Below are 20,530 nucleotides of genomic sequence, written 5' to 3'. Positions count from 1 at the left end.
AGTACCCCAAGTTAAACCAAACCTATTGAATCAAAATAGAGCAGCATTTTTTTAGGGTTTCAAGATGAGATACATAATGAAAGTAGTTGAAGTACCTCTTTATCTCGGAAACATTGACATGTTCACGTATAAAATTTCACTCTCTAGACATCATAGCCTTAAAGGTCGAGATGATAAAGTTGCTATAATTTGCGTAAAATATCAGTAGAGTCTAAAGGTAGAGCATTTTGCCTAGAGTAAGTAAGGCCGCCTTTTTGTACTGTTCTATTTTTTAGATTTGTATTTGTAGATTTGTAGACATCATATTGTTTTTGGTGCAAATAAAGTGTATTGTACCTATTGTATTTTACAGGATAATACCACACGCACCGCATAGGAAATCAATCGTAAAATGTGGCCTCTGGCTTGACACTGATGCATCAAGGGAAATGAGCAATTTACAATTAAAACGGAAAGCTTTCCTTTCCGCCAGCAGTGAACTGAGGGGAAACTGCTTCAATATTATATCGCCGTTTACTGCGCCAAGTAATGAGGATAAATTAGTTTTATTGCCGCATTGCTTAAGTTATAATACTTACTTAATAAAGTTTATTAGTACAATAATAAGTAGCTTATTAGTTTTATTAGACAAGAAATAAACTGTAGGACCTTTGGAATAACATTAAAACCTAAAGCACAGTTATGTACGGTGGCCTACGCCTAAAAGTATACAGGCGGAGTTTTTAAAATAGCGATCTCAAGCACTCAAGCACATCCACATAAACACCACTGCTACACACATCACACACAACACGTCCCCGGATTTATAACAGATGTAGCTGGTCCCTTCAACATCAGGGATCGTTATTTTAAAAACTCCGCCTGTATACTTTTAGGCGCAGGCCACACCGTACACATAATGTACTTCTTATAAATCGCCGAAGACCAGCTAAGAAATAACTCGCCGTCTAAAACCTAACATTACCCACGTATAATCAAATCAAATTGCATTTAAATAGTTAGCATTGAAGGCCCTAAGCTTTACCTAAACTATAAGTATACAGTAATATCATTTATGTAAATGGAGATTTATTTATTTATTTATTTATTTATTTATTTATATAAGGCACATCAACAGTACATGTTACAATACACTTATAAAAGAAAGGTTAGAGAGGTACTTATCAATAACATGTACCAATTACAGACATGCTCAACACTTGTTAGGCACATAACAAAACATAGAAATAATCATAATTAAAAATACAGTTTAGTATTACAAAAAAGAAAAATAAAACTTTAACTCACATTCTTTAAAAATTCTGACATGAAAACAGATATATTTAAACTTATTTAAACTATAAAAACAAAAACAACTTCTTAACACTAATATGTTATATGTTATACATTATTAGTTAGAGATCGCACTAAGTACCTTATTTCTAAAAACTGCAAGACTATCCCAAAAAATATCCAAATTGTCAAATTTACTATTTATAGTGTTGAATTCCTTGCACATTCTATTGAGTGGAGCGTGTACACCGAGGTTGGTTCTGGAATGGTTTGAGTGAAATAAATTGGTTATACGTTTACGCGGGTAATTAAATGGGACTGATATTTTGACTTTACTGGAGATATTACTAGAGTATATTTTATTATTAACAACATTATATAAGAACATGAGATCATGCTGAATCCGTCGATGCCGTAAAGAAATCATATTGAAATATGTCAACCGCTGTTCGTACGGACACCGGTGTGAGATGCCGGGGCTGATGAAGGCGAGGTGGCGGGTGAAGGCGCGCTGGATGCCCTCGAGGCGCTGCGAGTGCACGGCGTAGTGCGGGTTCCACACCACGCTTGCGAACTCCAATATACTCCTAACCAAAGCGTTATACAAAAGGATTTTCGTTTTATTACTAAATCCCCTTGTATTACGCTTTAGAAAGCCAAGCATCTGAGCCGCTCTTTTAGTGACACTGTCTATATGACTTTTAAAATTCAGTTGGCTATCAAGTATAACGCCTAAATCTTTTATTTCCAGAACTTGACTAATATTTTGGTTTGCAATTTTATACATTGATACTAAAGGGTTTTTCTTTTTGGTAAATTTAATAAAGTAACATTTATTTATATTGAGACACATTTTGTTTCTGTCACACCAGATTTGTATCCTATTTATGTCTTGTTGAATTAGATTTATATCGTTTACGGAATTAATTGTTCTATAAATTTTAAGATCATCGGCATAGAGAGAAAATTTACAATGATGAATGCAGGAGGTAATGTCATTAATGAAGATCAAGAATAATAGTGGACCAAGATGAGAGCCCTGCGGTACACCTGATACAGCAGGATAAATATTAGAGTCATAACCGTTAACAACAACACTTTGTGGTCTATTGTGTAGGTAAGATTTAAACCAAAGCAACAAAGATCCCTTAATTCCTGAATAATTAAGTTTATGCAGCAATAGATTGTGGTCAACTTTGTCGAACGCGCTAGAAAAATCTGTGTAAATAGCATCAACTTCATGTCCCTTATCAAGTGCATCAGCTAGTTCTGAGATGTATTCAACTAAGTTGGTTTGAACTGAGCGGCCGCTGATAAAACCGTGTTGGAATTCGGAAATCAGTTCTCGAAAGGTGTGAGATAGAGATTTATACATGAGTGATTCGAATATTTTAGAAAAACAGGATAGTATAGAAATTGGTCGGTAGTTCTTAATATCACTTTGATCGCCTTTTTTATAGATTGGTATAATTCTTGCCTTTTTCCACTCTGCCGGAAAGATACCATATTTGAGGGAACTATTTATAATGAGATAAAGAGGAAAAGTTAGCCTAGATGCACATCTTTTTACAAAAATAGGAGGAATGCCGTCGGGTCCAGCACCTTTGTAAATATCTATTTGCTTCAATTGTTTTAGTATATCCGTTTCAGTAAATACTAAATTGGACAAATTACTTATGTTGTTAGGGGAAATAGTTGATGAAGGTGGACTGTTCTCATTATATTGTGTGGTAATAGAATTGACTGTGTAAACTGATGAAAAATGAGAAGCAAAAAGGTTAGCAATATCAGGACCGGTGTCAGCAATAGAGCCCTCATTTTTCATTTCAGCTGGAAGACAAGCTGATGATTTTCTCTTAGCTTTCATAAAACCCCAGAACGCTTTTGGGTTCTTTGGAATGTTTTGCTCCAACTTTGATCTATAAGTACTGTAACAGTTTGCTGTTAATTTGTGACACTGGTTTCTTATTAAGTCAAATTCTAATTTATCACGAGGGTTATTGTACTTTCGAAACTTTTTCCTTAATTTTTCTTTTTCATTTAATAGTTTTATTAATGGGACAGTAAACCAAGGTGGCCATTGAGATTTAGAGGTTTTATGCTTAGGAACATACTTATCGATTATTTCATTAATTATTTTATAGAATATTTGAACCATTCCATCAGTATTTTCACAATCTACGAATTCAGTAAGCCAGTCAATTTCGGAGAGTTCAGTAAAAATGTTGGTATAGTCTGCTTTAAAAAAATTATATCGAGTCTTATTACGAGGTCGAAGGTAAGCCATGTTAGAAGATGGGATAGTGAGTAACAATGGAGGATGTTTAGTATCTAATTTACTAAGTAAGTCTAAGGGCTCCGATATAGAAACATCGGGAATGTTACTAAGTGCGAGATCCAACAGTTTATTGTCAATGTTTAAAATATTATTGCTTTGATATAAATTATTTATGGATAGAAAATCTATAAGAGAGTAACCTAAATTACAATTTTTACTATTGGTGGGTATCATATGGTTGCTATTACTAGAATGTCTACTCCAACTGAGAAAACCAAGATTGAAATCACCGACTATGATAACATTGTCTACATCATTCATTACTGTGTCTACATTATTCAAATAATTATCTAAAGTATCTTTTTTAACAGGCGGAGGTAAGTAAACAGCACATAAGGCAATTTTTTGAATAGTATCATTAATTTTAACTTGTACATTGACCCATAAATCTTCACAATCAGATTCATAATTAGAAACTCGGACAGATTGTATATCACGAGATGAATCTCGTACCAATATTTTCCGCTATTAGCTCTTAGTACACCCACGCGATGACTTTGATTAGAGTTTAGATTGATCACTTCACTTGATACTGAGTAAGTATATAATGTACCTACTTATAATGTATTCTACACGTTTTTGATACATAAAACATATTTGAAATCAATTTATTATTGAGGCAATTTTCTGGCACGAAACTGAAATCTGTTCCTAATAATTGTTCGATAAATGTTACGTCTTGCCTCTCTTTGAGCTGTATACGTAGGTACTCAGGTATGATATAAAATATTAAGGCTAACATGAATATATCGAAGTACCTACCTAAGAACTACGTGGATCTACCAACCACTTTAATTAACTATTTACGTTTCAAGGATCGTCATCTAATTTGGGTTTCTGCAATAAACACTTGCGAGTTTGACTATTATTGGATGAGTAAACGCACTAACCTTTCTCCTTTATTTATAGAGGAACACTAATCGCATTGAAATATTAATATTAGGTGGTAAATCTTCAGGTAATGAGTATGAAGTGGCTTGCACGCTCGCCAAACCTTTCGGGACTGATTATGTAGATAATTTAGCTTTTGGTTTATGTTTTTGCATCTTATGTATAGTGAGTGCAGGTTAATGGTAGTGTTATATTATAGTATCACAAATATTGCTGAAGAGGGATCTCGTAATATTCGTTCCTTAAGAGTTCATCGGGAATCTATCCAGACAATAAATTTTGTTTTGGTTCAAGTATTAATTTATTACTCAGCGCACCGGGCCATCTCATAAACCTCTTGAGTAGGTAGGTAATACTGTTCCAACAGTGGTCAAATTAGTTAAAAAACTATAGGTATAAATTTATCACACATGTTCGAGTAGGCCCTACAAACTATTGGGAATTATATGTACTTACTTAAGACCGTTTATTTATAGGCATGGTGACGATTGCCTCTACGTACCTCTACTAACTCTTGCACTATAAATCTGGAGTACACCCCCTGCATTTCATTTCATACCACAGTTTAACGTGGTTCAACGTAAGAAACCCTCGCCGAGGTGTGAAAAACTAGCAATTACTGTGTCCAACTTAACACGATTTATAACGTGTTATATCGGCGTAATGCCGGCAAAAACCAAGCGGTTTACTGCCAAGCATTCCCAGCTAGATTATTTACAACCTCCAACTTCCTACACGGATTTAATTGGCCAAATGAATTGTGCATATGGGCGTCGGACGCCCTCCGCTATTCATTACGGTGCTACATAAGTACTGTTATTGCGATTCGTTTTTAATGTTTATCTCGGATCGCATCAGTGTGGCTTTGTTGTATTTATTGAGCTTTATGAAAAGTGCATGTAGATTATATTATGTAGAATGTCATTTTAAGTGCCAATTTCTCCATAGTCGGTTAGAGCATAACCAGGTATTAGTGGTTGACTTTTGACACATCTGTCAAGAATTTTATCGTCGGTTAGATATCCGACTATGGAGAAATTGAATCTGTAAGTAGAAATGTGGGTCGTTGATTCTATATATCTATCGAAGTATATATGCTTACCTATTCATGTTTACATACAGTCGTCCGGGTCCTCAACCTTCCTCATCCAGACTCGATCACTACTGTACCCGTATCACGAAAATTCGAGCTAACGAATAGAATCGAATGCGAGTGCGATTATTGTCAACTTGACAGCACTTTCGAACACTTTTTACCTTTCGAATGAGTTTCGAAAACACAGGGGTATAATCGCGACAGTTCTGACATTGCGAAAAAGAGACGCTTAGCTACATTAAGCGTAAGAAAGAAACGTTAAGCTGTAAATGTTTTTTGTCCTTTTTGCTGTGGCGCCTGTTTACGTCAGTTCTCTTTGCCAAACAATGAAACAAATGAAAAATCTTTGCCAAACAAAGGCTGACAGTTACAACAAAATTTTCTAAATGCTATTTATTTTTGATTTGCTAGTGATTTGTGGGTGTTTATTAAGTTTATTAGACTATTATCATCACTTAACGAGTGTGTGACATGGGTGGGTGGATTTTGTTCGGTTGTATAGAGCATATTGAACGAAAACACGATGGAATGATGGATGAGATATATTTTCACATGTAAGTAGATACTATCAAGTTTAACAAGCTTACATTCATCATAGTACTATCTATTGGCTCGATTTTAATATAAAACGATACTAATTTTAATACTGTAAGGTCTTTTAGTATCAGTTTTAAGTAAAAATTACGAGGTACCATATCATAACAAATCACATGGTGTTGCAAGTTATTGAAAATTTATTTTACCCACAAATATTATAGTATGCAAAGAAAATACTAGAAATTGTAACGGACTCGGGTTGGGTTTACAAATGGGGCGCACGAATTCGGTTTTTGTGAAGATTGTATTTTGTAGAAGTCATTCTCCTCTTTCAAATGAGGTGCCTCTCATTGTGAGGAAACGTTCGTTTCGTTTTTTTCTTCTATGTGTGATTTCTTCTGTATAATATAAAGTTTATTGTATTGATACGAAATGCGTGTTTCCTTTAAAAAAAACCCCATCACATATTTGGCCCACGATTATAATGCTCATGCTCATCCATTTATCTCTGCTTCATAGGTTTCCGACAGAAAAAAAATATCAAGAAAATGGATAGACATTACCGGTCGCACAAATTGGGAACCAAAGAAACATACAAAAATTGTGTTCGGCACATTTTGAAGAGGATTGTTTCGATTGGACGAAGACAATGAATCATACAATCCACTCAGTTTGTGTATATTAAATAATTATATTGAAATTAAATAAGTATGAGTAAAGTTTTTTTTCTTATATCGTCGGTTGACAGGAAAAACTCACTAAGGCTGATTTTTCAATATTCAGATAAATGTTATCTGGGTAATACAAACATTGAGAAACATTGAGACGCAACAGCATCAAAATTATTTCCCAGCAAAACTTTTATCTGGCTTTTGAAAAATTAGCCTTTAGTGTCTTTTTCCTATCAACCGACGATATACTCAAGTTTTGTTTTTGTTATTATGATAAGTTAAATTTCCCCATATTTAGGTTTAATTTTTTTGTCGGCAACATCTATGGTTTGAGTGAGAAAGAGAATAGTGCACACGGCGATTGCCAGTCTAGAGGTAGTAGGTCTATGTTTTCGAACAACAATCCTCTTCAAAATGTGCCGAACACAATTTTTGTATGTTTCTTTGGTTCCCAATTTGTGCGACCGGTAATGTCTATCCATTTTCTTGATATTTTTTTTTCTGTCGGAAACCTATGAAGCAGAGATAAATGGATGAGCATGAGCATTATAATCGTGGGCCAAATATGTGATGGGGTTTTTTTTAAAGGAAACACGTATTTCGTATCAATACAATAAACTTTATATTATACAGAAGAAATCACACATAGAAGAAAAAAACGAAACGAACGTTTCCTCACAATGAGAGGCACCTCATTTGAAACAGGAGAATGACTTCTACAAAATACAATCTTCACAAAAACCGAATTCGTGCGCCCCATTTGTAAACCCAACCCGAGTCCCTTACAATTTCTAGTATTTTCTTTGCATACTATAATATTTGTAGGTAAAATAAATTTTCAATAACTTGCAACACCATGTGATTTGTTATGATATGGTACCTCGTAATTTTTACTTAAAACTGATACTAAAAGACCTTACAGTATTAAAATTAGTATCGTTTTATATTAAAATCGAGCCAATAGATAGTACTATGATGAATGTAAGCTTGTTAAACTTGATATTATCTACTTACATGTGAAAATATATCTCATCCATCATTCCATCGTGTTTTCGTTCAATATGCTCAATACAACCGAACAAAATCCACCCACCCATGTCACACACTCGTTAAGTGATGATAATAGTCTAATAAACTTAATAAACACCCACAAATCACTATAAAATCAAAAATAAATAGCATTTAGAAAATTTTGTTGTAACTGTCAGCCTTTGTTTGGCACAGATTTTTCATTTGTTTCATTGTTTGGCACAGAGAACTGACGTAAACAGGCGCCACAGCAAAAAGGACAAAAAACATTAACAGCTTAACGTTTCTTTCTTACGCTTAATGTAGCTAAGCGTCTCTTTTTCGCAATGTCAGAACTGTCACGATTATACCCCTGTGTTCGAAAAGAATGACCACAGAGTACATAATATTATTCTGACAATGACCTATGGAATGATAGCTGTCAAACTTTCGCAAATCTATACACCGCCATTTTGTTGTTGACAGGTTGACAGCACTTTCGAATAGACTATCGAATAGAATGTGCTGCGTTTTTTCCGAATCGCTCTACTGGCTGTCGAGTCCATTGTTTTGTACTATAAACATTAAGAGATAATCCACAAAGATGTCTTTACCCGTCTCATCCCAGTGGCTCAGTAAAGTAAATTATGGCGCATAAAACCCAACATTTATTCTCATCAGACCAACAAAGGCGGTATTGACAGGAACATCGCTAATAGAAGACAGCTCAGTTTGTTGTGTGTGATGTATGGATGGAAGCTACAAATGCTACAATGTTGTACGACTTTTCCCTTTCCATATAGAGATCAAACTTATGAACCCTTTTCGTGTGTTAATTTTTGAGAACACAAAACATAACGAATCTTTAGATTAGACATAAGAAAACAATAAAATTTTAAACTGATTTAGTTACCTGATTAACTACTTAGATATTAATATTATTCAGTGATTATATTTTCATATTATTATGTAAGGACTTAAAATAATGTAATTACACCTGTCTACCTATCGCGAATTTGTTTTGACAACGATTTTCGGATTCAAAATGAGTTGATATTGAATTTGACACTAGTTAATTACCTATTTCACAAATATTATTTCGTTTTGACTTCGCGATAGGGCCCATCGAGTCCCTACCAAGGTAAGGTAGGTAGTAAGAAGTATCCTTCCACACTTAGTACCGGCTTGCAAGACAGCTACAAATTGACATTATTCCGTCCCTACAAGTGCCCGCTTCAAACTCAAAAACATATTCCATCGCCTCTTCAAAAGGACACAAACAAAAGAGCTACAAAGTCAACAAAACGTATAGCCTGATGCCACACCCGTTAACCGCAATTTGTGAGGCCGCGGCCCCCGATAACTTAGCTTCACTAAGGAGGTTGCATCACTGAGTTTGGTTATGACCATAGACAGTCTATCTAGATCTGCTTTATGGCTATCTGTGTTCGCATGAGGTTCGCATGAGGTGCCTGTAGGCAGGTTGATGAAGATGACTATCGCCTCGCGAAGGCTGAAGTGATCCATCAGTTGTCTATGCCCTATCTGATAGTGATGTCCTCATTAGGTATCCGCCAGATACGATCTTTTGAGCGGACAAGGTATTTTTATGATCGTAGAATTGCTACCAACTGCTAGACTTGAGGTTTTTCTCAATGTGATGTTTATGTCATTGGTAGATACATAACGCCATAGAAAACCGCAGGCTTGTGTGTAAGTATACAGAATTAAACGTTAATACTAACTTTTTACACGGATTATAAATCGTAAAGCCTAAGCGGCCTGGCTATGCCATAAATCTGATGCATCTGCTGTTTATGTCCCTTAACGGAACTACCATATAAGGCTTAACTCTGCAAATCGTTTTCTCTCTTGAATTAAAAACTTAACATCCCATAGTTGCGTTTCTAATAAGTCATTAATATTAATTAACCTTTAACGGGCAACTGCTTACTTAAACCCGGTACGAATGAGAAACATAAAAATGTCCTTTACAGACAAGACGAGACTGCATTGAAAAACAGAGGCAATAAAATACCTAAGTTTTATAAAATAAAAACTTATTTCTACTTATCGGTTATTATTCGCATTCGCAACACCGACCTGCGCTCCAAAACTCAAATAGCTGACGTGGGTGCCAAGACTGCTAAACTGAAGTGGGACTGGGCGGGGCACATCTGCCGTATGCAGCCGGAGAGGTGGGCAAAAAATGCCACCAAATGGATACCCAACAACGGCCGCCGACGCAGAGGCAGACCAAGAAAGAGATGGCGGGATGACTTGGACAATTTTAACACGGAATGGTGTGAGCAGGCCCAAGAAAGGGATAAGTGGAATGTTCAGGGAGAGACCTTTGCCCAGCAGTGGGACAATAGAGGTTAAGAAAAAAAAAAAATCGGTTATTAATTTTAAGTAGGTAGTACATTGCTCACAAACTTCATACTATCTTTGATAGTAGGTACTTCAATCAAGCCTGACAATTTCTTTCTCATAGGTGCTTTACCTATTCTTTTTGCAACACTTGCACACAAGTGTATTAACCAAAGAGAATCGAGTCTCTTTCTCTGTATTTCTATTAATCTAAGATGCGCCACCTCATTCAATTAACTTTACGCTGCCCTCCGTTTGAGTAAATCACTGTTAAATAAATAAAATAGCAATAAAACGGTTCTCAAGCTGCGGGAGGTCGCAAGTAGCCTCCGGGTAAAGTGGTAGAATGTGCGACTTGTATGAGACTTACAATTAATACCAATTGATACTCAGATAGAGAATGTAACGTATTTTATAGGTATTTATATATATTCCTGCGTGGCTTCTTATGCAACTTCACTGTCCCTTAATATTTATTCAATCGTGTGTAACTGTGTAATGTTAAATTGTATAATGACTTCGTTCACAAATATAACAATCCATCATGCATATAATAATCTGCATTCACAAGCATACATAGTATACATACCTATACCTCAATATTCAATGTTCTACCACCAAAACAAATGCCATTGTAAATTTGTATATTATAATAATACCTACATATATGTCAATGCCATTAGAGCTTTTGTGAAATTAATTGTTATAGCATTGTTATGGTATTTGCTTGTAGTAAAAGCTTAGGCGCTTCGATTTTTACCCGCACGATACTATGATAATTTTTCTTCTTCATCATCATCGGCCAATGAAAGCGCAGAGAATCGCGCTGGACCAAATGACCAATACCTCCATTCCAGCTTTTCTAGTGTTTGTTGAGCAGTACGCAAGGAGCTTCCCTGATTTATGTATCAAATGTGCGGTCAGCTGCATAAGTAACTATACACTTTTGTTCCTTGTCAAACTAGCTACATAACAAACTGTCAATGTTTTAATAGGCAGTTTGTGAGTTTGACAAGGTACAAAAGTTACTTATGCAGCTGACTGTACCTACTTTGCAACTGAAGCTATTCGGACTGGCGAATCCTTTCACCGCGACGTGTTTAACTAACTGTAGGTATATATACGGAGCATAAAGGGATGAGGGTGTCCCACGCTAGGACTAAAGTTCGTCACCGACATGACTGCCGAGATTATTGTTGACTTGACTTGCTTGACTCACACCTGGCCATTTTTTCAGTGTTGACACTTCTCACCCTAGAGGACTTATATTCATACCCCCAAATTTACCCCAAATTCATAAAGCTTTTTGAAACTTTACAATAGGTTTAAAATTTATGTATATCAATTCGTTATCAAATTCGTATATCAATACGAATTTCAACTTTTTGACTGATGTAAAGAGCCAAAACTCGGGTGTTTCAAAGTCAATTTTAACCTCACACACTAGTGTTCACAGAATAATAACTAGTACCCTTGTTGTAAATTTACAATACGGTTTATGAATTTGAGGGTTAATTTTAGCGGGTAAAATTGCAACTACGAATGTTTGTCATAATGGTGAAAGGATCAGCCAGTCGATGAGTCAGCGTGAATAGTTTTATTACTGCAATGGCGCGAATACGCTAAGGCTGCGAATGCAGTAGGTAAACTGTTCGCTGTAGCTGCTGGGTTCTTAGTTTGCTAGTGCGATAAATATTTACATCATTTTTGTGTTAGGTATATAATTTTATTGCGCTAAAATAATTTTCATATTGACGCTGAATTTCCCCCTTTCCATGTCGCAGGTCAGGTGGTACTTCCATTTGTTCTTTTTCGTCACTACGTGGGTCTTTTCCTGTAAAAGAAAGGCAATAGTTAATTTATAAAACGATTCTCTGAACGGAAATGTAGCTAGTTACTGGGGGTCACTCTATATACAAAAAGTAGGTGTGGCTGTGTCCCCTGGCCCTGGACACAACCGTGTATTGACTTGAATACTAAGTTTTTAGCTGAATAATTAGGTGTTTTGTGTTGGTGTAATTGCCACACTTCATTTGGCTATAGGTTTTAGATTATTATTTTTTTAAAGACATTTATTTATAATAAAACCTTAGGCTAATACAATTTCTTTTCTGCCAAACTGCGTAACAGTTTGTTGGCAGACGCTCTTAGTTCTAAACTAAAAACTAAGTACTGACACTTATATTAAATTTAATCTACAAATAATTAAACTAATGATACAGTTGATATATTATATGAAAGGAATTTTATGGTACCATTTAGATGTAAATTTTTTCAGAATTAAAAAATATATTTTTTAATATAAGTTTTAATGTTGTTTTACAATATTTGTCGGTAGATCGCAAATGGTTGGTTTATTTGGTTTTCTCGGTTCGTGGTTTATGGGATGCGGTTGGTTTATATCGTGTGTTCGTTCGTTTTTCGTTAGTATAGAATAAGCCTCTTGAATGAGGAAATCTGATGTAGTCCTTGGAAGAGGCCTATGTCCAGCAGTGATGAATAAGGATAGGCTGATGGTAATGACGACGTCACACGCACCAGTATCTGCACGGCTCTTAAGGGATTATTGGAAGAGGCCTATGTCTAGAAGCGAATGAGTATGATCTGATGGTAATCATGACGACACACGTACAGTACCAGAAACCTGACCCCCCTCAGAAGCATTGTTACTATGAGAAGGGGGTCAGGTTTCTCTGCACCTGACCGTACCAGTATCTGCACGGCTCTTAAGGGATTATTGGAAGAGGCCTATGTCTAGAAGCGAATGCGACTCTTTGCCACCATACTTCCTTAAACAATGCCGCACTACCTTAGTTAAACCACTTCTGCTAGTTTTTAATCTTACATTACAACTAGGGCAATACCCAGCACAATGGAAATTAGCACATGTAGTACCCATTCCGAAATCCGGCTTCTCGTCTGACATTCAGAAATATCGGCCAATATCTATTCTTTGTGCTATTAGTAAGCTCCTAGAAAGCATAGTAGTAAGAAGAATTTACTGGCAGGTTAAACCATTTCTTGCATACGAACAGCATGGTTTCCTTCCCAAAAAATCAACCCTTACTAACTTGGCTATACTTTCAGACGATATAATGTCCACGCTTGATAGAGGTAACGAAGTCCACGCTATTTATACAGACTTTAGCAAGGCGTTTGATGTCGTTGACCATAATATTCTTTTAAATAAGTTAGCCTACTTGGGCATTCACGGTTCCCTACTTAGATGGATAGCCAGCTACCTAAATAACCGCTCTCAATTGGTCGCACTCTGCGGATATAAATCTAAGCAGCTTCCAATCTCTTCCGGTATTGCACAAGGTTCTCATTTAGGACCTCTTTTATTCGCCATTTTTATCAATAATATCCCAGTAGTTATCACCTACTCGAAATCTCTCTTGTACGCTGATGATCTAAAAGTTTATAAAGAAATAAAAAGACCTGAAGATTGTCACCAGCTGCAGACTGACATCAATAGCTTAGCAAACTGGTGTGAGACGAATAACATGACTCTCAACACATCTAAGTGCTTTCAGATAAATTTCACTCGTAAACGGCATCCAACAGAATGGTCCTACATAATTAATGGCCAAACATTACCGGGTGTTAAAACTGCTCGAGATCTGGGAGTTGTAGTGGACAGTACCTTTAAATTCACCGCTCATATCGAACACCTCGTGAGTAAAGCAAACAAATTTTTAGGTTTTGTCATACGCAAGACAAAGGTATTCCGCAGCACTGCCTGTCTACAACTTCTTTACAATAGTTATGTCCGGTCCGTTCTAGAATATTGTAGCCCTGCCTGGAACCCTGTCTACGCAGTGCACAGTGACCGTATTGAAAGAGTGCAAAAACGTTTCCTGTATCACCTATCTTATTCTCAAAACTTATGCAAATCCCTTCGATCCTATTCAGCTCGGCTTAATCACTTTAGAATGGAATCATTGAAGACTAGGCGTGTTCGCGCAGACCTAATTTTCGTTTTCAAGCTGATGCACGGTATCATTGATTGTCCCGAACTATTACAGAGGATATCTCTAAATGTCCCCAAAGTCTCAGCTAGAGTTATAAGAGATGCTCCGTTTACACTGCCCATATGTAGAACAAACGTTGGAGTTGGAGACCATGCCCCCATTAACCGAATTATGGCTTTATATAATACTTTAAAACATAGCATCGACATTTACCACACTACTATCCACCTACTCAAAATTATCCAACTGTGCTCATGATAAATAAAGAATCTATATAATTTATATTAAAAAAAAAAAACTAACTCATATAGTTCTCATGCCCATGTGACAATTGCTCACACACATTACTTTTAATGTATTCAAAATATTTTGTGATCTGTATACTTATTTTATATTTAAGTTATTATTTTTAGTTAGGTAACGCTCTTTAATGTTACACATGCTGTGGCTACATTTTTATTTAGAAGTGCATATGTCCTGTATTTCACTCAAATGTTATCAAATGTGTTAATGTAACTATCTTTTATGTGGTCCTTAAATTAATAAATTTAAAAAAAAAAAAAAAAAAAAAAAAAAGAATGAGTAGGTGCTGATGCTAATAATGACGTCACACGTACCAGTATGTGCACGGCCTGCCTGGTGCACATATCCCAGCTCACAAGATGCGAGTCGGCGAGCGCGGGCGACGGGCCGGCGCTCACGGCCGCGGCGCCCAGTCGGTATACGGACCATAGGGCGAAGCCGTTCACTGACGACAGCTTGTCTGACGGCGGGTTGCTGCGGAGAGGAATTAATGGAATTGTTATTATTTGCAAGCTTCGTGGCGCCATGAAAAGGGGGAAATTCAGGGTATACTAGCTTTCTGCAAGTCGGTACACGGACCATAAGGTGAAGCCGTTCACTGACGACAGCTTGTCTGACGGCGGGTTGCTGCGGAGAGGAAATTAATTAAATTGTTATGGGTTGTAAGCTTTGACGCTATAAAAATGGGAAATCATAAGTAATCGGTATTAGAGGTTTGCCGCACCGCCGAGTCGGTACACGGACCATAAGGTGAAGCCGTTCACTGACGACAGCTTGTCTGACGGCGGGTTGCTGCGGAGAGGAGAGTAATGGAATTGTTATTATTTGCAAGCTTCGGTACGCTTTTAACAGGGGAAATCTTTTCTCTACGAAAACGTAGCCTATTTATACTGTGTTGTGTCTACAGAGTGTGTTGCAAAAACGGTATAGTGAGCCGAAAGAGGTTGACTCATACGGAATAAATTTTGCTTCACCCCCTTAGTGTCAAGCAAAACTTACATAATAGGACACACGTCCTTATCTGCTGGTCGCTCAACCGCTAAAAACCTATGACACTCCAGTTATATTAAAGCCGGCGACACTCACATGATAGGACACTCGTTATCAACAGTATAGCTCTGTTTGACATCTGTAAAGTCCACATGCAACAGCTGTTGTGGCGGCCCGCGCGCGCGGCACGGGTACTCCCAGAGAGGTTGAGCATCTAGTTCGTCGTCGCTGATTTGACGGGCACCCTGGAGTTGATATACAGGGTGTCTAAAAAGGGTATAGTAAGCCGAAAGTCGAATTTCCAAAAGTCGTAGAACAAAAGTTGTACATAATGACGAGTTGATTCGAGTCACCCGCTTTCAGCTCTCTTTAGTACCTCTCTTGCAACACCCTGTATATCCATAATCCATTCTTAGGGCTCCCATCAAATCAGCGACCTACTGGTCGCTCAACCGTTAAAAACCTATATCACTCTATTCCACCTATATCCCATTCCACAGGGAAAAACATCTGACAGAACCCTTAATACATTCGAATAAGGGCAGTTTTTGTTTGTATCAGATGTCTTTCCCCATGGAATTGGATTTAGTTATATAAAGCAGGTGACACTCACATAATAGGACACTCGTTATCAGCCGTATATCTTTCCTTGACATCTGCAAAGTCCACATGCAACAGCTGTTGGGGCGGCCCGCGCGCCCGACACGGGTACTCCCAGAGAGGTTGAGCATCTAGCTCGTCGTCGCTGATCTGACGGGCACCCTGGGGATATAAATATGTAGTTATTATTAAATTAATGACATAAGTAGATGTATTAGCTGTCCGATACCCATATTATAGGCTCTGATTAGCTTGGGGTTGGGTGGATATTATTATTATTACATAGCAAACTTCGCATGGGGTAACTTGGGGTAGAGGAGTTCTCGAGTGGAGACAACGACCTGGCAAACGCAGCGTGGGACGCCCTACTGCCCGCTGTACCGACGACCATAGGGGGGTAGCTGGTAGTGGTTGGATGAGGAAGGCCGAGGACCGAGTGTTGTGGCGCTCCTTGGGAGAGATCTATGTCCAGCAGTGGATGATTATTGGCTGATGATGATAATGACGAAACTTTGCAGGCCACCGTATATGCACAGTGCACACTATGATAGATAAACTGTCTATCATCTCTCACTTCCTTCGTCCTTAATAAATACCCTTCTTCTCTAACTTTTGCCATTTTTATAGTTGAAAGTAGTTAGTAGGTATACAACACAACTTACCTCAACCAATTCATCGAAGATAGCCATATCGAACCCTTCGCACTTTTTCACCGGCACCCTAATCTTCTGCAAATCATAGAAATCTACCGGCATGGCCCAGAGCTCACAGCTATCTGGTACCATTTCTACAGAACCCTTCAACTTGGGCTTTAGCTTCAGAACAGTATGCGCGTATTGCATTAAGCTATGCCACGGCTGTATGGAAGTCTTGAAGCAGGGATCGCAAATAATAACATCTGCTTGTGCTGCTATTTCATCTGTTATTTCTGGTATAAATGTGATGTTTGTAATGTCGTTCGCTTGGCAATAATCATTCAGAATACCCAAATTCACTTTCTTATCCTCGTGAATGTACACAGTTTTAGCCATTTTAGCCGCGGCCAAACCCATAAGGCTGCTTCCATTCAAGTCTAAAACTACAGAGTTTGGACTCAAAACCTCTTTCAATCGAGCTAGAAACTTTTTGCTTCTGGTGCCGTCGTTCAAATACGATATGTGCGTCCTTGAGAATGTCAAATGAAATCCGCATTCGCATGCTGGCCGTTTGTACTCTTTGAACTTTGTTTTTTCGTCTTCCAGATAGAACCATAGAGAATATTCGTCCTGGCAGGATACTAGGCTGGCTTCAGTGTCTTTGTTCAACATGACTGATTTAGGGAAGTAGTAGACAGCTTGCATCCAGTGGTCGCGCCACGGGATGGTGTCTTGAGGTCTTTCTGCTTCTAAATTCACATCCGGATGATTCCACCAGGGTGCACAGCTTAAGACGATTTTGCCTGGAAGTAAGTAGGAAGTAAATTAATGAGCATAAAAAAACTATTTTATATATTTTTGAAAATTTTAGCAATAATTATAGACACGACGACACGACGTAAAAAAACATACAGGCGCGGCAGACATTCAAGTTTCGGGAAAATATATCAGTTTCATAATTTACCAAAGGGAATGATTTTTTTTCTATATTTTCAGCACAGAGTGTCCAATTTACATCCAACTAGCCAATCCTTTCATTATGGTAATAAACCCTAGTCTACCTCTAGTGTTTGTCAGTTTGTCACCGACACAAACTACGAAGATCGTGCGGCCTTTACTGGACCAGCTAATCATTAAAAAGCCCAACCAACCTTCAGTATCCATATTCAAGTCCCACCACATGAACACCATCTGGCCCGCCCCCGTCTGTTTCACCACAAAGCTCTGTCTCACAGTCCTATTGAAGTCCACAGGGGACTTGCCGGACCAGTCGTAGTAGAACACGGGCAGTGGCTCCGAGAGAAGCTTAAAGGAAGAATGGGGCAGCTGGGACAGCTGGATGTCGTGGACTGCAGCTGTTTCAGGACAGTCTTTCATCTGGAGAGTGGGGATGAAAAGTGGTTTGTAAAGTAGAAAAAGTTATGGTAACGTAATGTTATGATGGAATAGGTACTTGGAATTCCGAACGGAAGTTGGCCAGTGTAATGATGGCAGCAGCTAACAAATTAATATTAAAATTTATGTAAATAGGTAGGTCACTATATTTTAACATGGCTTCCTTTACATTTCATTAATCCATGGTATGAAAATTTATATTCATTCTTGCAAGTGGTAAAGACTACGGTACCTATATTTTTTCTGAGTCTGTGGTGTGGACATAGGTTTCTTACAATAAGAGTAACGTCCAATGTAGATGCTGTAGGATCTGCAGGATCAAAAATAACCATCCAACTCCAACTGACCTTCTGCGGAGTCCTCAGCACAACATTCAAGTCCTCATCGACCAGATCATTCACTTTGTTCCACTTCTGCATGGTGGGGCACTCCACCACCTGTGCGTATATGACGGCGGAGTCTGGAACCACGATGCAGTCAGCTTCTAGGAGATGCTTGTGGGCGTGGGAGAACGTTGATAGGGCTCCTGGAAACAACGGCATGGTTAATAATAAGGTCCTCCTATTCGGATTTTGACCATGGCATCCAATTTCATTTGAGATCAGCCATCTGCGCGGGACTAGAATATAGTGCCCACGTTGTGCATGCTCTGTTCCATCACTCTCATAACCCAATGGGACGGATTGACCGACACAACTGGAGAGAGCTAGGAGAATTGATAAGGCTCCTGGAAACCACAGACTGGTTATTTAAGTTGCTATACTAGTGTAGAGGTAGCAAAAGATAAGTGCGTGCTGTTTAGTTTTCCAATTCCAAATTTCAGTTGTCCAAGTTATCAATGTAAAAAGTGAAAGAATGGAAATAGGTTTATTTCACTCAATGAGAACAAAAATTTGGACAACTATGTAACAATGAATAGTTCAGGGTATGACCTTAAGAATTCAAATAGTTAATGTGTGATATTAGAATCAGCTCAAGAACCTAGAATAACCATAGTAATCATATTTCTTTTAACCTATTGAGAGAACAGGCTTTTTGTATTTGAAAAACTTTACATTTGAAATAAATCATCTTTTAGAAGGGTATATAAAACCCACCTTCTCCAATTAACTCTGTGTCAAAGACCTCAGTGACCAGAATGTTGGCTCGCTGCTTCAAGTCTCCCTCCTCGCCCACTGTCAGCTCTGTTGATCGCTTTGGTATCACTTTAATTTTATCTGCTAATCCATTTCTGTAAAAAGATATTCACCCTTTCAATTAATATTGACTGGAACTTTATTTGAACTCAATATGATGTGTATGACAAAAAAATGGGATTAAAAAAATACCATAAAAATTTAAGTTTGTAAAAAATTGTCCCATTAAAAATAACTTTAATTTAAATAAAGTTTGTGGTGAAAAAGACAAATGAAAATTCAATATTTTTCCAGTAAACTTACTTGGCCAAGATCTTCAGGCAGCACTCAGCCATGGGCTCAAACGCCTCGCAGGCCACAATAGAGTCAGCGCCGGCCCTCGCAGCCATCATTGACAGGAGACCAGTCCCTGTGCCTATGGAATTAACTTTAGCATTAGTACTAGGACTTGTCTTAATAGCTTATAGTAACAATAGGTTTGGTACATCCTCCTCAGGAACTGTTGCTTTAGGTTTGCACTAAATAACAGGTTGGTATTATATCAGTGATTGACTCGAAGAACAGTGTATGTATCACACTCAGTGAACAAGTAATATTTGTTTTCTTATTCTCTTTATGTCCTAAAATGATTGTTGGATTTATTAATTAAAATCTTACCTATATCCAAAACATTAGCCGGCTTCCCCTGCTCATGCATCTTCTGTATGGCCAGCTCCAGGGCTCTCTGGTACTTCTTGTTTCTCTCCGTATCATGGAGCATATCGGCGAAGGCGGCTCGAGCTATGTCCTGGAACGTATCGTACTCCTCATGCTGAACATCCCAATCCATGGACCCCGTTAAAGGGTTCCGCACTTGTTTAAACACCTGAGACATCTTAACTTCGGTGACTTTCGATGAGCTTTTGAAACTGAAAACAAAACTGGGATGAAAATGGATCTCGGATTTCTAGGATATTACTGAATAGAATGGGTGAAGGTGGTGTTTACCGTTTTACAGTTGGTAGTACTAAACATTTAATTAATCTTTGAGTAATATTGTAATTCATGTATTCTTAAAATTAAAAATATTCCCGATTGCCGATAACAGAAGAATAACCTCAAAAATGTTTAAAATAAAAACAGATGTGAACGAATTAATGAATGAACTAAATCGTTATTTTAGTCTGTGATTTACGACTTTACGTCAGTACATTACAATAGTGAAGTAATAGGGCTAGTTAAACATTATTCATTCCTTTCTTCTTTTACGACATTGTGGGTAATCGAGGCCACTAAACTGGTTCTACCTTTTTTGGCCTAAGATTTATTTGCCTA

At 37.6% G+C, this 20,530-nt stretch overlaps 1 protein-coding gene across 3 annotated transcripts; it reads right to left on the bottom strand.

The window, feature by feature from the left end:
- Positions 1-11,900: 11,900 nt before the first annotated feature.
- On the bottom strand, positions 11,901-20,346 carry LOC105392654 (protein arginine N-methyltransferase 7). 3 transcript variants are annotated; one of them, XM_048631749.1, is made up of 10 exons: positions 20,204-20,346; positions 19,874-20,124; positions 19,520-19,631; positions 19,178-19,311; positions 18,428-18,606; positions 17,837-18,062; positions 16,713-17,488; positions 15,547-15,695; positions 14,775-14,934; positions 11,901-12,017 (listed from the first exon to the last, which is right to left on the bottom strand). In XM_048631749.1, the coding sequence occupies exons 1-10, from the start codon at positions 20,260-20,262 to the stop codon at positions 11,910-11,912; spliced, it is 2,154 nt and encodes a 717-aa protein (XP_048487706.1). In that variant the 5' UTR covers positions 20,263-20,346; the 3' UTR covers positions 11,901-11,909. The 3 variants fall into 3 exon arrangements, with proteins under 3 accessions (XP_048487706.1, XP_048487708.1, XP_048487707.1); XM_048631751.1 differs by lacking the exons at positions 11,901-12,017; positions 14,775-14,934 and adding an exon at positions 14,997-15,087; XM_048631750.1 differs by lacking the exons at positions 11,901-12,017; positions 14,775-14,934 and adding an exon at positions 15,153-15,252.
- Positions 20,347-20,530: the final 184 nt, after the last annotated feature.

The sequence above is a fragment of the Plutella xylostella genome, chromosome 29 (genome assembly GCF_932276165.1).
Source record: "Plutella xylostella chromosome 29, ilPluXylo3.1, whole genome shotgun sequence".
Classification (NCBI taxonomy): domain Eukaryota; kingdom Metazoa; phylum Arthropoda; class Insecta; order Lepidoptera; family Plutellidae; genus Plutella; species Plutella xylostella.
Note: the sequence above shows the minus strand (reverse complement) of the source record. Positions and strands in the feature narration are given on the sequence as shown.